General features: G+C 37.5%; 1 protein-coding gene across 10 annotated transcripts in view; it reads left to right on the top strand.

The window, feature by feature from the left end:
- Positions 1-9854, top strand: part of Sycp1 (synaptonemal complex protein 1) — a 160071-nt gene extending 150217 nt beyond the window's left edge. For 9 of the 10 annotated variants that reach the window (XM_063281327.1, XM_063281328.1, XM_063281331.1 and 6 more), the window contains 3 exons: positions 7478-7621; positions 9081-9167; positions 9259-9854. In XM_063281327.1, coding sequence (XP_063137397.1) covers positions 7478-7621; positions 9081-9167; positions 9259-9396 — 369 coding nt within the window. In that variant the 3' untranslated portion in view covers positions 9397-9854. 10 annotated transcript variants of the gene reach the window in all.
- The last annotated feature ends 5517 nt before the right edge of the window (positions 9855-15371 follow it).

The raw sequence follows: 15371 nt of genomic DNA, 5'->3' as shown, positions 1-15371 counted from the left end.
ATCTACAGCTCCTTGTCTCTTCTTTTGGTTTTCTATATCCAGGGTTGTTTCCATGTGTTCTTTCTTGATTGCTTCTATTTCCATTTTTAATTCCTTCAACTGTTTGATTGTGTTTTCCTGGAATTCTTTCAGGGATTTTTGCGATTCCTCTCTGTAGGCTTTTACTTGTTTATTAATGTTTTCCTGTGCTTCCCTAAGTGTGTTCAGGTCTTTCCTGAAGTCCTCCAGCATCATGATCAAATATGATTTTGAAACTAGATCTTGCTTTTCTGGTGTGTTTGGATATTCCATGTTTGTTTTGGTGGGAGAATTGGGCTCCGATGATGGCATGTAGTCTTGGTTTCTGTTGCTTGGGTTCCTGCGCTTGCCTCTCGCCATCAGATTATCTCTAGTGTTACTTTGTTCTGCTATTTCTGACAGTGGCTAGACTGTCCTATAAGCCTGTGTGTCAGGAGTGCTGTAGACCTGTTTTCCTCTCTTTCAGTCAGTTATGGGGACAGAGTGTTCTGCTTTCGGGCGTGTAGTTTTTCCTCTCTACAGGTCTTCAGCTGTTCCTGTGGGCCTGTGTCTTGAGTTCACCAGGCAGCTTTCTTGCAGCAGAAAATTTGGTCTTACCTGTGGTCCCGAGGCTCAGGTTTGCTCGTGGGGTGCTGTCCAGGGGCTCTCTGCAGCGGCAGCAACCAGGAAGACCTGTGCCGCCCCTTCCGGGAGCTTCAGTGCACCAGGGTTCCAGATGGTCTTTGGCTTTTTCCTCTGGCGTCCGAGATGTGTGTGCAGGGAGCAGTCTCTTCTGGTTTCCCAGGCCTGTCTGCCTCTCTGAAGGTTTAGCTCTCCCTCCCACGGGATTTGGGTGCAGAGAACTGTTTATCCGGTCTGTTTCCTTCAGGGTCCGGCGGTGTCTGTGGCAGGGGTCCTGCCGCTCCTGGGCCCTCCCCCACGGGAGCCCAGAGGCCTTATACAGTTTCCTCTTGGGCCAGGGATGTGGGCAGGGGTGAGCAGTGTTGGTGGTCTCTTCCGCTCTGCAGCCTCAGGAGTGCCCACCTGACCAGGCGGTTGGGTCTTGCCATTCTACTCTTAAGTTTTCTTTCTGAACTCAACTAGACACAAGAATAGCTAAATACATTTATTACACAGGTTCATAACTTACCAGAAAATGAGGTACTCCTCCTCCACTGTTGAAAACCAGTCCTTACAAGGACACTTCTTTTGCAAGTTGAAGTAAAATGTATCTGAACCTGTTTATACTCTAAGTTGAAAATTTACATCTTGTTTTCTTATTTTTTTTTAAATAAATGGGAAGAAGTGTTTGCTAGTCATAGGGTTAGTTCTTTCACTTTTAAATAAGATTCAGAGATGAATTTGGCCTGCAGTATATTTCATGTTCTTTATGATGTGGGTTACTACCCAACTTGGAGTTCTGGTTGACCATTCCAGCATGAAAGAAAAAGTTTTCAGTCCTTTTATAATAAACATACACAAATATTATTCAACTTGTGAAAATTACTCAACTTTAGTTCCAACTTCTTTTCTATTGTTGTGAAACAGCCCATCATGGAGGAAAATCAGGGCAGGAACTCAAGGCAGGAACTAAAGCAGAGGCTATGCAGGGGTGCTGATTAGTGGCCTGATTCTCATTGCTTGCTCATGCTACTTTCTTTCTTTTTTTAATTGAATTTTTAAAATTTACATTTCAAATGTTCTTCCCTTTTCTGGTTTCCTGTCCATAAGCCTCTTATCTCCTCCCCCTCCCCTTCTTCTATAAGGGTGTTCCTTTCCCCATCCAACCCCCACTTCCTACCCTCCTCATCCTACTTTCTTATAAACCCAGGACCACCTGCCCATGGTGGTACCACACCCAGTGGACTGAGCCTTCTCTCATCAATCATTAATCAAGAAATTGCTGCACAGAGTTGCCTACAGCCTAGTCTTATGGAGGCATTTTCTCAATTGAGGATCCCTCTTTCTAGATGATTCAAGTTTGTGTCAAGTTGACAACTATCCAGCCAACATGAATATATAGCTTAGAAAAACCTTTATATTAAATTATTCATACACTGCTTGTTTAAAATGTAAAGCAATATTAAATAATAACTTCACTTTAAAAACCTAATTGAAATATTTTTAAGAAAAATTACAGATCTTAATTATTCACCTAAAATTAAACCAAACATAACTTCACAACCAACACTCAGATTAAAATGGAGCTTTACTGGTTTTTCAGAAAAGCTCCAATCACTAGTCCTTCTTCTAAGATCAGTTATTGATCTCTGTTCCTCATGTAGCACATATTCTTTTTATCTGTATTTCCTTTATTGCATGTTTATTAGTTCATCCATGTTGTAGCTTAAATGTTACATACCATTTTTACTAGTATTTAACATTGTAGTGTGTGATTTTTACAGTTTTTTACTTGTACGTAAACATTTTTATTCACAGATCAGTGTTAACATCTTTTAAAACAAAATTCATCAAATAGTTTGAGTTAAAGTTTCTTGAAATGAACATCTTCCTAAGGAGTCTGGACAGGTTCTCATCAAGTTATTTGAGGAAAGTAGATGGTGTTGTGACCTCTTTTATGCTTTCTGAAATCTCAGTATTTGTGTTACAGATTTTTTTGGTCAGTTGTGCTAATGAATACTTTGGTAGTTTTCAGTTTAGACTTTTATGAAAAGTATTGTTCTAGTACCTGACACATACATTTTAGTTGTATATGTACAAAGAAATGAAATTGCTAGATTGTGAAGATATATTTTACAATATATTGCCACTCATTTTTAGTGGTTAATTTAAATAATTTACATTGATTTAGTTGGTAAATTAATTTACTAAAAAATTACTAAATTACGTGTGGCAGTATATACTAAAATCTCCACACTGTAGCAATTATACTTAGAGTCAACAAATGTTCTAATGGCTCTATATTCTTAGCTTTTCATTTAATTAGTCATTCTAGTGGGCATGGTTTTCTTTTTCTTTTTTCGGAGCTGGGGTCCGAACCAAGGGTCTTGTGCTTGCTAGGCAAGTGCTCTACCACTGAGCTAAATCCCCAACCCCAGTTACCTGTTTTTAAAGTAAACTAATTGCAATTGTGTATTTTCACAAACTTACTGTAAGGTAATACATAGAAGTTGTGTGTATCTTTTATCCAGATTTTTCTACAACATGATACATTTGTTAAAACTAAAAAGCCTACATTAGTATATTATTTACTAACTAAATGAGCTTTTATATGAATTTTACAGTTTTTTCTTTTTTATTAAAGATACAATTAATATACCAATTGCATTATATTGTCATCTCTTTATTCTTTGTCTTTTTCTTTTAACCTATTTTATACTGTAGCCAAGACTAGGCTGACACTTGATATGTTACCTGTGCTCTGCATAAATTCCTGAATGCTGGAATTATAGATGTGAGCCATCAATTGTGCCTGGCTTCTTGATTTAAGTTTTAATGAAGGCATTTGTAGCTACAGTTTTTCCTCCAAGAATTGATTTTACTATACCCATAGATTTCCATATACCATTTTTCATAAAAATGGTTTCATTTTTATACATCTCAAAATATTTTCTAGCTTCTTCTTTGTAACTCTTCTTAAATGTTTGTTTTAGTTAAAGTTTCTCTGTGTAGTACTGGCTTTCTTGGGACACTGTAGATGAGGTGAGCCTCAACTGCAGATCTGCCTGCCTCGCTTCCTGTGTGTGGCACCACACCTGACTGCTATAACTCTTTTTAACTTGTGAGTTAAGATATTTATAAGATACTTTTGAATGTACTATAAATTTCCCTAATATCTATTTCGTTGTATTATAAAATCTTTTAAACCTTGTGTTTCCTTAGCTTCTGTTTAGTTGCTTTGCTAGTTAGTAAAAGTGAAGGTTTGAAATCACTATTCTTTTCTGGTTTAGGCTCATGTGTTTTGGAGGTCTGCTTATAACATATTTTGATAGATTAAACTCTTAAAAGTATCATTGTTTATCTCACATTTTACTGAGTAAGAATGTAGGTACTTCAAACTTATTTTCTTTTCTTTTTTTTCTTTTTTTTTCTTTTTCTTTTTTTTGGAGCTGGGGACCGAACCCAGGGCCTTGCGCTTGCTAGGCAAGTGCTCTACCACTGAGCTAAATCCCCAACCCCCAAACTTATTTTCTTTAGTACAATGTATAATTTTTTACCTTTTATTGTTAATTTCTGCCATTAGACCTAAAGTCGGTCTTCTGTGAATAATAATATATATCTTTTCCACATAATTTATTCTATTACTCTTTGTCCTTTCGAGTGATTATTGACATGGAATTAACTACTGAGATGGTAGGATATACTTTCACCATTTTGTTGCTTATGCAAAGTCTTTTTTTTTTCTTTTCTTTTTTTCAGAGCTGGGGACCGAACCCAGGGCCTTGCGCTTGCTAGGCAAGCACTCTACCACTGAGCTGAATCCCCAACCCACTTATGCAAAGTCTTACATTTATTTTTTTTCTTGATTCTGCTTTCCTTTTAGTTTAAGTAGATTCTTTTCAGAGTGAAGTTTTAATTTTTGGTTTTTACTGTTTTAAGAGTCATTGCTTGGTAGTGCTTTGACAATTATAACACCTTAAATTAAAATGATTTAATTTGAATTAGTGATTTCAACATTATTAAAAGCATTTGCTTCAATATACCTTTATTTCATTTTAGACTAAAAGGTCTCACTTCATACAAGTATTTCTTGTATGAAAAGTCTATGTGTGACAGTTTATCTGGAAATTATATGTTATTATTCTATATCACATATTAGTAATACATTACATTAATTGATTATATATTAAGTTCTCTTTACTGTTAGGTGGTTGGGGTCTGGGCTAGGTGTTCCAGGTTCTTGTTCTCTTACCTAAAGAATTTAAAACAAGACCTCACATTTCCAAAACAGGCAAAGTAATCTTATTTGAACCAAAGTGATATTGCAAATTACAGAGGGATCCATGGTTAAGACTGAGAGTTGAGTGAGAGTATTCAAGAATCTGATTATTGTTCAAGGTACCCCCCTCATGTAACTATTCTATAACAAATGTAAATTATTTTACAGGTCCTTTAATTATCATTTCATCCTGAAGGGAATAGTTAATTTAACCATTAACAAAGTACCATGTTAAAAAAAAAGCTATAAGACAGTAAAGTACTTACATACCTCACTGTCTACATTATGAAGTATTCTGAATGAGTCATGATAAACTAAAATTATTTCAGTTTTGATACTGCATAGTGACATATCTAGCAAATCAGGATGCGTACTATCAGATATGTATGTCTTTGTGTTCATCTCTCCTGCAAAAAGTTGGATGAGAGTTTGAAGCAATGATTTGGGTCAGATTGCATCCCACTCCTAAGATGTTTGCTTATTTCAAGTTTTGCTTCCTCTGGTAATTCTACCAGAGTCAACCTAGTAGGAAAGAGTCCATAGACTAGCAACTTTACAACTTTTGAATTTTCAGGTAAAACATGTAGATTAACCTTTAGAAAAACCTCTAAGATTATTTACACTAGTGAATATTTTTACAGTTTAGAAAAATACAAATGGTTATTGCTGATGATCATTCTTCCTCTACTGGATCTTCTCTCTGGCTTATATTATATTATACACTTAAGAATTACCTCCACTCCTGTTATGGTTAATTTAGAAACTAGAAAATCTACAAAGGAAGCTTTTTGTAAATATAGAAGAAACATTATTATGAGAGACCCCTTATCACAGAAAACCAACCATAACCCTTTTTCATGAAGAAAAGGTTTTCATGAAAGGCCTATGTAGAACATTTTCTTAGAGATTCTTGAACATACTAACAATCAGAAGTTTTTTTTTTATACCTGAAAGACGAATTCATTGATTTTTACTCTTATTTTTTAAAGAAATAATCATTTATGTCCTGCTAAAGAGAGCTTTGATACTGCTGTATAAACATCATGACAATAAATATTTAAACTTTTATTAAATACTTGCTTGTTTCCTAGGTAAGAACAAAATGAAAACACTTTCCTTTGTCCACTATTACCCATGCCCAGATCCCCCAAAGCCTGGCCTTCAAAGTCTACCAAGGAAAGCATCTTTAAAATAGACTGCAATAGAAAGAGAGATAAGCTAGACCATTTAGTTATGTATGTAGGTTCCTTTTTGTTATTCCTGAGCCTTAGTGGAAACCCCATTCAAACTTTCCAGTCCTGTCTTACCTATGTGATGGGAGGCAAGGCACAAGTTAATGTCATGAATAGTTTGGATTAAAGGGGGACAGTCTGAATATGCACATCAGGTGGTAACTAGGAGGTTCTCACTTAAAGGTTAATAGATTTCAGAGTTTTGTCCTACTCTACATGCATCCAAAAGCAGGATCAGATCAGTCTTTGTATTCTTCATAAGCAGATAAGTTGGGAATACTTATCTGAATAGAAATCTAAATTTAATTGTTGCTAGGAGTGGGGAAACTTACACTATTGTTCAGAGATAGGAGGAGGTGCAGAGTTTGGGGTTGAGGTTGGAGAGATTCTGTGGTTGCTAAGCACATTGTTTGAATAAGGATGCATATGTATATGTGCAGGCAAAGGAACTAAGCTGCCAAGTGCATTACTACAAGATGGGACATGTGCATAACTCCAAATCAAATCAGAGTCCCAGCTAAACTCTCTCCTATGCTTGTTTGTCTTAATACTTCACCTTAATACTAGGTGAACATGGACAGTCCTTATTTTAACCATTTTGAAAATGTCAGCCCGTGTTCTTTAGGACTCTGAGGACTGGATGGTTGGTTATTCATTAACATTTATTTATTTGTATGCTTTTAAAAATCCTTTATGGATAATGATTAGCTAAAGATCAGCAATGATGGGGACAAGAGTAAATTAAAACATCACAAAGCTCTCCAGACGAGTGTAAGACTTTTAATAATTTCCAGAAGACTGAGAAAGAAATTCTCATCATTTTTACCAGTGTGTTTAATGTTGTTACAGAGGAGTGAGTTTTTAGAGCTCTCTACTATGGCAGTTTTGCTTATATTCTTTTAAATTGAAGCATATTTTCTCATAAAGAAATGAGTTTTATGGGAAAAGCAAAGTTTATTAAATATTTGGTTCTCAAGTACAGTTAGAAAAATTAAACTTGTAAAGAGTATTGATTGCTGAAGCTGGGATAGAAATTTGTCCTCCTTGCTCTGATGTTTTTGTAGTCTGTCAAAGGAAAGACTAAAATCCAATATTCTAAACATTTTAAAGAAAAAAATTATATCAAAATCATTTGTATTAAATATCTGTCCAAAATGTCTGCTTATTATGTTTGCTAATAATGAAACTTATTGCCAGTTTCAAATTGCCTTGAAGTCCATTAACTAGAACTGGCAATGTTGTCCAGGTTGACCTCAAACTCATCATCCTGCTTCTTCAGCCCCCTGAAGGGATTATAGGCATATTCCACTACATTAAGCACTCATGTATGTTTTTTCTTTTTACATAGGAATATACAGTGAAGACACCAACTAAAAAGAGCATATATCAAAGAGAAAACAAGTATTTACCTACTGGAGGAAGTAATAAAAAGAGAAAAACTGTCTTTGAATTTGATGTTAATTCAGATAGTTCAGAAACTACTGATCTTTTGGTAAAAATATTATGAAGAAGTAGCATTTTTTACTTATTCATGTCATTATTTGTGTTGTTTCTTGATATAAATATGTAACATTATCTACCACTGTGATACTAAAATACACCAAAACTGTCACAACACAGAATTATATGTTTTCTTGCCATTTGACAAAAATTAAGGTTCAAACAATTTTCTTTTAAATTTCAGAAAACTTGACACATAAATCATAAAATATTATATACTCTTGACATGTGAGATGACTAATTGTCATGATTTCCAGAAAAGTAATATGAATAATGTTTTACTACATTTAAAACATGAAAGTGGGATTAATATTTTAATACCTTTTTGCATATTTGTTGCTTTATTTTATACTGCTACTGATTGGCATTTATATCACAGTATTAACAACTGTAATATTCTGTCACTCCTAAGGAGTAATGTAAGGATAGCATATTTAAGGAAGCTACTATTTTTATAAGAATGATTACTTTAAAGAATGGCTAGAGATAGCCTGGACTTTGGAGGTAAACATTCCAATGTTGTAATTCTGCTGTGTTTCTACCAGAGTAATCTTGACCAATTTCTTAGCTACTGTGATATTCAAGATGCCTTTATTTCATTTTCATTTTTAAAGAGGAGAGTTGTATGGGTTAAGGTTATAGCTCAGTGGTAGTATTTGTCTTGTATTGGTGCCTGAGCCTTAACTCCCCAACACTGCAAAACTATGCAAAGAAAAACGAAATTATTGTGCATGGCCCCGGGAACATGGTAAAGTGGAATATACCAGGAATCTCTCACAAAGGCAACACTTATGCTGGCAGAAAGAAATGAACTATTTTGGAACTCTGGAATTTTATTTAAGTTCCTATATTTTCTATTGAAAATATTGGTTGGCAGTTTTTTTTTTTTGTTTTTTTTTTTTTTGGTCAAGTTCAGCCTTAAATGGTAGTGACTAGTGGTACACCCCAAACAACCTACAGCGCTATAGCAGACAGCCACACCTGTGTTTCTGGCATGGTTTTCTAGAGTTATGTGCACAATAAGTATTTTGCTTCCAAATCTCAGGGTGCAAATGTTACAGGTCCTATTTTCTTTAATTTTCTTTTGCTACCCCATTTCTTTTTTTGGGGGGGGGGTTATTAACTTGAGTATTTCTTTCTTTTTTTTTTTTTTTTGGTTCTTTTTTTTCGGAGCTGGGGACCGAACCCAGGGCCTTGCGCTTCCTAGGCAAGCGCTCTACCACTGACCAACCCCAACTTGAGTATTTCTTATTTACATTTCGAGTGTTATTCCCTTTCCAGGTTTACGGGCCAACATCCCCCTTATCCCTCCCCCTCCCCTTCTTTATGTGCTACCCCTTTTCTTTTACTCAATTTACCTCTCATTCTCCTCATCGGTGATATCTTGACAACGTTTTAATAGAGTAATACTAAATAACTGTAACATTTTATTTTTGTATTTTTCTTTTTAGAGCTTGGTTTCAGAGGAAGATATATCAAACAGGATTTATAATAATAATACACCAGATTCTCATCTATTAGTCAAAACTCCCAAACAGGTAGCTGTTAAATTTCCAGAAAGCAAAATTTAAAAGCTGATGTCATTTTCTAAATATATTAAAATATTGTTTTACTTTATTTTGTATTTAGACTCCTTTATCTTTATCAACTCCTGCATCTTTTACGAAGTTTGGAAGTCTGAAAAAAATGAGAGAAGACCGTTGGGCAACGATTGCTAAAATTGATAGGAAAAGAAGACTAAAGGAAGCAGAAAAGTTATTTACTTAATTTCAGAAAATCAATGTTGGTTATAGAGACTAATAGTTAACTTTATTATTTCCCAGAGAGCCAAACTTTACTGAGGAATTCAGACTTTAAAATTAATTACATAAATAATTTGTTTGTTATGTTTGTGGTCTAAATATAAAGTAACTATATTTGAATTTTTTTATTGTATTCAGATACTTAGATTTTGTTGCTTTTACTTGCAATGGATATTGAAATTCAAAGGTTTTTTTTTTTTTTTTTTTTTTTTTTTGTCTTCTCCTCCCTACCCCCAAGAGCTGAGGACCAAACCCAGTGCTTTGTGCTTGCTAGGCAAGCGCTCTACCACTGAGCTTAATCCCTAACCCTGAAGTTCAAATTTTTTATTTTGAGCTTTTGACCATTAGAAATGCATTATCGAGACTTATAATTTATTCTTTATTATTAAAATATTTTGGATGCAAATAAACATTTCTCAATGATTTTTGTGCGGGCCTCTGAAGAGCTAATCATAATTTTGAGAGGTGGGAGTGATAAATTATATTAAATAATGTTCCTCAGAGATAAAGTGAAATTGTTGGGGAGAACATTGGCAATTTTTCTAGTAGTTTCAGTGATTGGAAGAATTTAAGGAGAGAACGAGAAGAAATGGAGACAGCTTTTGCTATTAAATGTAAAAAGCTCAAGAAGTCCTACTTTGAAGGAAGTTAAATGGGGTAATTACTAGAGAAGAAGCGAGTTAGCAGAAGCAAACTATAGAAGATGTTACACTAGGCAAGAGAGGTAGAATTCATCGGTTAAATAAAGTATAAAACATTAGGAAGAGTCGCCATTTCTACAATACTAACAGGTAAAAGGAAGTAATATATATCACAAAGTGATTGTAAATGAGTGGAAGTTTATAGGATTTTTGGTTTTACATCTTAAGTTTTCTTAGTTTTCCTGGTTAGTTTTTTGTCAACTTGACAAAAGGTAGAGGCATCTCGGAAAAGGAACTTCAATTGAGAGTGCCAGAGTGCTGCCTGTCAGATTGCTTGTAGGCAAATCTATAGGACATATTCCCCTCCTCTTCTTTTTATTTATGCATTTATTCACTTTACCTCCCAATTGGACCCCCCTCAAAGTTCCATACCGTCATCCCTTCACTCTACTTCTCCTTCTCTTCTGAGAAGGTTAGTACCCCCACCCCCCACCCCCATGGGTACTAACCTGTCCTAGCAAATCAAGTCTCAGCAGGACTAGGTGCATCCTTTCCCACTGAGGCCAGACAAAGCAGCCCAGCTAGGGGAAAGGGATCCAAAGAGAGGCAACAGAGTCAGTCAGCTTCCACTCCACTAGTTAGGGGATCAACATGGTGACTATGCTTCATTTTCTTGATTAATGATTATTGTGGAAGGGCCTACCTCATTGGGGGCCAGTGCCACACATGGGCATGTGGTCTCAGGTGGTATAAGAAGGCAGGATGAGTAAGCCAATAAGTAGTACTTTTCCATGGTGTCTGCTTCAGTTCCTATCTCTAGGCTCCTATCCTGAGTTCCTGCCCCAATTTCCTTTTGATAGATGGTAAGCTGTAAGATCAAATAAATCTTTTCCTTCCAAACTTACTTTTGGTTGTGTTCATTATCACAGCAAAGAAACCAAAGACAATGATAGAATTTAGATAATGTGCTAAGAATAAGTATAAGGGTAAAAATGTTGAAGACTGAGAGAAGAGTAGGTATAAAGGATTTAAAGGAGGAAAATAAATGGTCTTTATATAAAAAAATAACAAATAGTTTTCAAGCTGTGTGCAGATAATTATTACATAATGAGATATATGATCCCCTTATGGGAGGGACTTTTTTTTTTTGATAAGGCTAGAAAAAAATTAGAATTTCTGTAATGTTACAGAAGTTCTGTTCCTTCAACTTGTGTGACTGTATATACTTGTATAATTTAGCTATGTTAGGATTTTTGACCTCTTTAATTGAAATTTCATTAATCCACTACAACAATAATTTTTTGAGGATTAGATAAGTCTTTAAAATATTCTTAAAATTTTTAACTCATTTTGAGATTTTCATACATGAGTACTATGTTTTCACTATTATTGCTCCTCTTTTCTTCCTCCAACTCAGTCCATACTCTCCTCCTTCCCTCCCTCCCTCCCTCTCAAATTCATGATCTCTTTTTAAATTATTAATGTTTTACACACACACACACACATACACACACATATTTAGTGTTGCTCATATATACATGTGTTTAAGGCTGACCGCTTTGGATTGGATAATGTATTACTGCCATATTTCTGGAAAAGACTGATTCTTCCCCTTTCAGCAGCCATTGATTGCCTGTAGCTCTGCGTTTAAGTATAGGACCCTATAGAATGTCAACTGATATTATGTTGATCTTTTAAAGGCAACTGCACTGTTGAAAATCTCTTAGTGTAGGTTCCTTGTTATGTCTAGAAGGTTATTTTACAGTAGGCATCCTAGTTCTCTGACTCTTATGTTTCTGCTGGCCGTTATAGTGTTTCTGCCCTCTCTTCCACTATTTTCCCTAATCCCTAAAGTGTTTATGATGATTAATCTTGGTTGTCATCTTGACTACATCTGTGTTTAACTGGGACCCAAGGTGATGAGCACTCCTGTGGGGGGATCTTTTTAATCAGATTACTTGAAACAGGAAGACTCACCCTAAATCTGGAATACACCCTCTGGTGTAGACATGAAAAGACATGGAAAGAAAACTTTGCTTTTTGTCTACTTGCCCCCACTTTCATTGGAAAGTTCATTTTTTCTGTTGCCGCCAACTTCTTCAGGATATCAACAGACCAAAGACATCATCCTCATGGATTGAATTAACTACCAGATTCTCTGCATTCTCACTGTTGTTGGACTACCAGACCACATCCTATAAGCCAGTCTAATAAATTACAATTTAATGTGTATTTATTTTATCAGTTCTGTTCCTGAGGGCAGAAGGCATGAAGAGGTGTTGCTTACTATCTTGTTTCCCCTCACTTGTTCTGGATCTCATGGAGGCATTTCTCCAAATGCAGCTCCTCCTCTAATGACTAGCTTGTGTCATATCCGATAGCTCTGGTACATAAAAAACACTGGGGTCTCCAATGCAATCCAGGCTTCACTTTTACAGCTTCATGTGATGGCCTCTCTGGGCCTCCATTGCAGGGTCTCCTGCTACAATGCCTGGCCTAAATGGCTTTCCTTAATTACAGAGGAAGATTCCACAAACCATTAAATTCTCATTTTAGGGTTTTACTGCTATGAACAGATACTATGACCAAGGCAAGTCTTACAAAGGACAACAGTTAATTGGTGCTGTCTTACAGGGTTCAGTCCATTATCATCAAGGTGGGAGCATAGCAGTATCTAGGCAGGCATGGTGCAGGAGGAGCTGAGAGTTCTATATCTTCATGTGAAGGCTGCTAGCAGATTACTGGGTTCCAGGCAGTTAGGACAAGGGTCTTAAAGCCCATACCCATAGTGACACACTCCAACAAGGCCACACCTACTTTAACAAGACCACAGCTCAAAATAGTGGCACTCCCCGGGCCAAGAATATACAAACCATCACACTTGTAGCCTTCATAACTCTAAAGCACAACCTGACAAATGATTTGAAGTCTATTTTGTCAGACATTAGAATAGAAACTTCTGTTTCTTTTCTGGTTCCATTTGTATAGAATACTTTTTCTATCCATTCACCCTAGATAGTATTTATCTTTGGTATAAAGTATGGTTATTGGAGGCAGCAAAGGAAGTTTTTGTTTTTTAATCTAAACTCTTTTGATGGGTCAATTGAGACCATTAGTACTCAGAGTTATTGAGATATTACGTCCTGTCATTTTGTTGGTTTTGTAGTATTTGAGGCTTAGTTTTCTTTTGCTTAGTGTCATAGTGTCATTTATCCCCCTCCCCTCCACTCCCGGATGGAGTGTATCTCTGTGTTAGACTGAAGTATTTCTTCTATTTAGTATCTTTGTAGGGGATTAGTTGTTGATCATGGTTTTCTTTAGCTTGTTTTTATCTTGGAAAGTTTTTCTTTCACCAGCAATTGTGACATAGGCTCGGCTGTAGTGGTTGTTCATAGTTTGAAAAATCAGTCCACACCCTTTTGCTTTCATGTTTTAGATAAAAAAAAAAAGTCAGCAGTAATTCTTATTGGTCTGCCCTTGTATGTAACTTAACCCCTCCTTTTAAAAATTATTTTTTTTACTTATTTACTTTACATCCCACTCACTGTCCCCCTCCTGGCCTCCTCCCACAATCCTTCCCCCTCCCCATCCCCCTCTCCTCTGAGCAGGTGGTGCCCCTCGTGAGTATCCTCCCTGGCACTTCAAGTCTCTGTGAGGCTAGGCGCTTCCTTCCCACTGAGGCCAGACAAAGAAGTCCAGTTAGTAGAACATATCCCATGCGCAGGCAACACCTTTTGGAATAACCCCTATTCCAGTTGTTCAGGACCCACATGAAGGTCAAGCTGTGCATCTGCTACATATGAGCGGGAAGACCTAGGTCCAGCCCATAAATGTTCTTTGATTGGTGGTTCAGATTCTGAGAGCCCCAAGGATACAGGTTAGATGACTTCGTTGGTCCTCCTGAAGGATTTCTATTCCCTTTGGGCCCCACAATCCTTCCTCCTAGTCTTCCATAAGACTCCTCAAGCTCCATCCATTTTTTGGCTGTGGGTGTCTGTATCTGAGTCAGCTACTGGGGGAGCCTTTCAGAGGACAACATGATCCTGTCTGCAAGCATGACAGTATCATTAATAGTGTTAGGGATTAGGGCTTGCCCATGGAATGGCTCTCAAGTTGGACTCATTATTGTTTGGATATTCCTTCAGTCTCTGCTCCCTCGTACCTGCATTACTTGTAGACAGGATACATTTTGGGTTGAAAGTTTTGAGAATAAATAGTTTGGCGTCTCTGTCACTCCATTAGAGTTCCTGCCTGGCTACAGGATATCCCCAGTGAAGTGAGTCACAACTAAGGTTACCTCCATTGATTGTTGGGAGCCTTCCTTATCCCAGGTCTTTATCTTATCCTGGAGATGCCCTTGACCTCCTCACCCCTGTGTGACACCGCTCCGTGGGGATGGGGAAGCACAGTCTGAGGCGTGGGGACACAGCCTGAGCTGGCTCAGGGGTCCCCTGGTCTGTAAGGAGGCCAGGGGCGTTGGTTTTCAGACTCTTGGGCATCTAGGAGCCACTGGGATGGCACAGAAGAACTGAGAACAGAATGGGGGCTGGCTGGGCTGGATCTAGTTTGGGGCCAAGGGGAAAATGGGCTGGTTCTGCTGGGGGAGAGTCTTTGGCTGGTTGGTGGTGGCAGGCTTGGGCTTAGTGATGGCAAGGCTGGGAGCCCAGGGAGGTTTCTTCCAGAGATTAGATGACAGCTCTGTAGGCTAAGGCCTTCTCTGTGGCTCTCCACAGCGGATCCCATGAAAAGAGATAGTCCATGGTTTCAAGGTTCAAGGTTGTCATGGCAGAAAGTGGATGAGTAAAACTGTACCCCACTTTTCAGGATGGGCCTGAGATTAAATGCCGGGAGGAGTGTCTGGGAAGGAAAGCTTCATTGGCTAAGCCTGCAGGCCTTTAGGTTCCTCATTATAATGGAGCCTACATGACCTGTGGTCATGTCCTCTACCTATGGAGGAGGGGCTTGGGGCATTGCCCTTATGTGATTGATAGCCACAAATCTATGGAGGGCTGAGGACCAGTGACCGGCCTGGTTTCCTGGGAGTCAGGTGAAATGCCTACTTTCCCTTTCAGGGTCACCGGGGTTTCAAGCCTCCTCAACAAGGAACCAGGGTGTCTTTCACTGCCCCACAGATATCCATTTATTTTCATGGCCATCTAGCCACCTCTCCTGTGCTTCCCCAGAGCTGATCCGGAATCTGCCATTCCTCTCCCCATTCTGTCTCCCTTCCAGTTCCCTCCCTCCATCTGCCTCTTATGACTATTTTATTCCCCCTTTGAAGTAAGATTCAAGCTTTCTC

This window comes from Rattus norvegicus, chromosome 2, assembly GCF_036323735.1.
Source record: "Rattus norvegicus strain BN/NHsdMcwi chromosome 2, GRCr8, whole genome shotgun sequence".
Taxonomy (NCBI): Eukaryota; Metazoa; Chordata; class Mammalia; order Rodentia; family Muridae; genus Rattus; species Rattus norvegicus.
Note: the sequence above shows the minus strand (reverse complement) of the source record. Positions and strands in the feature narration are given on the sequence as shown.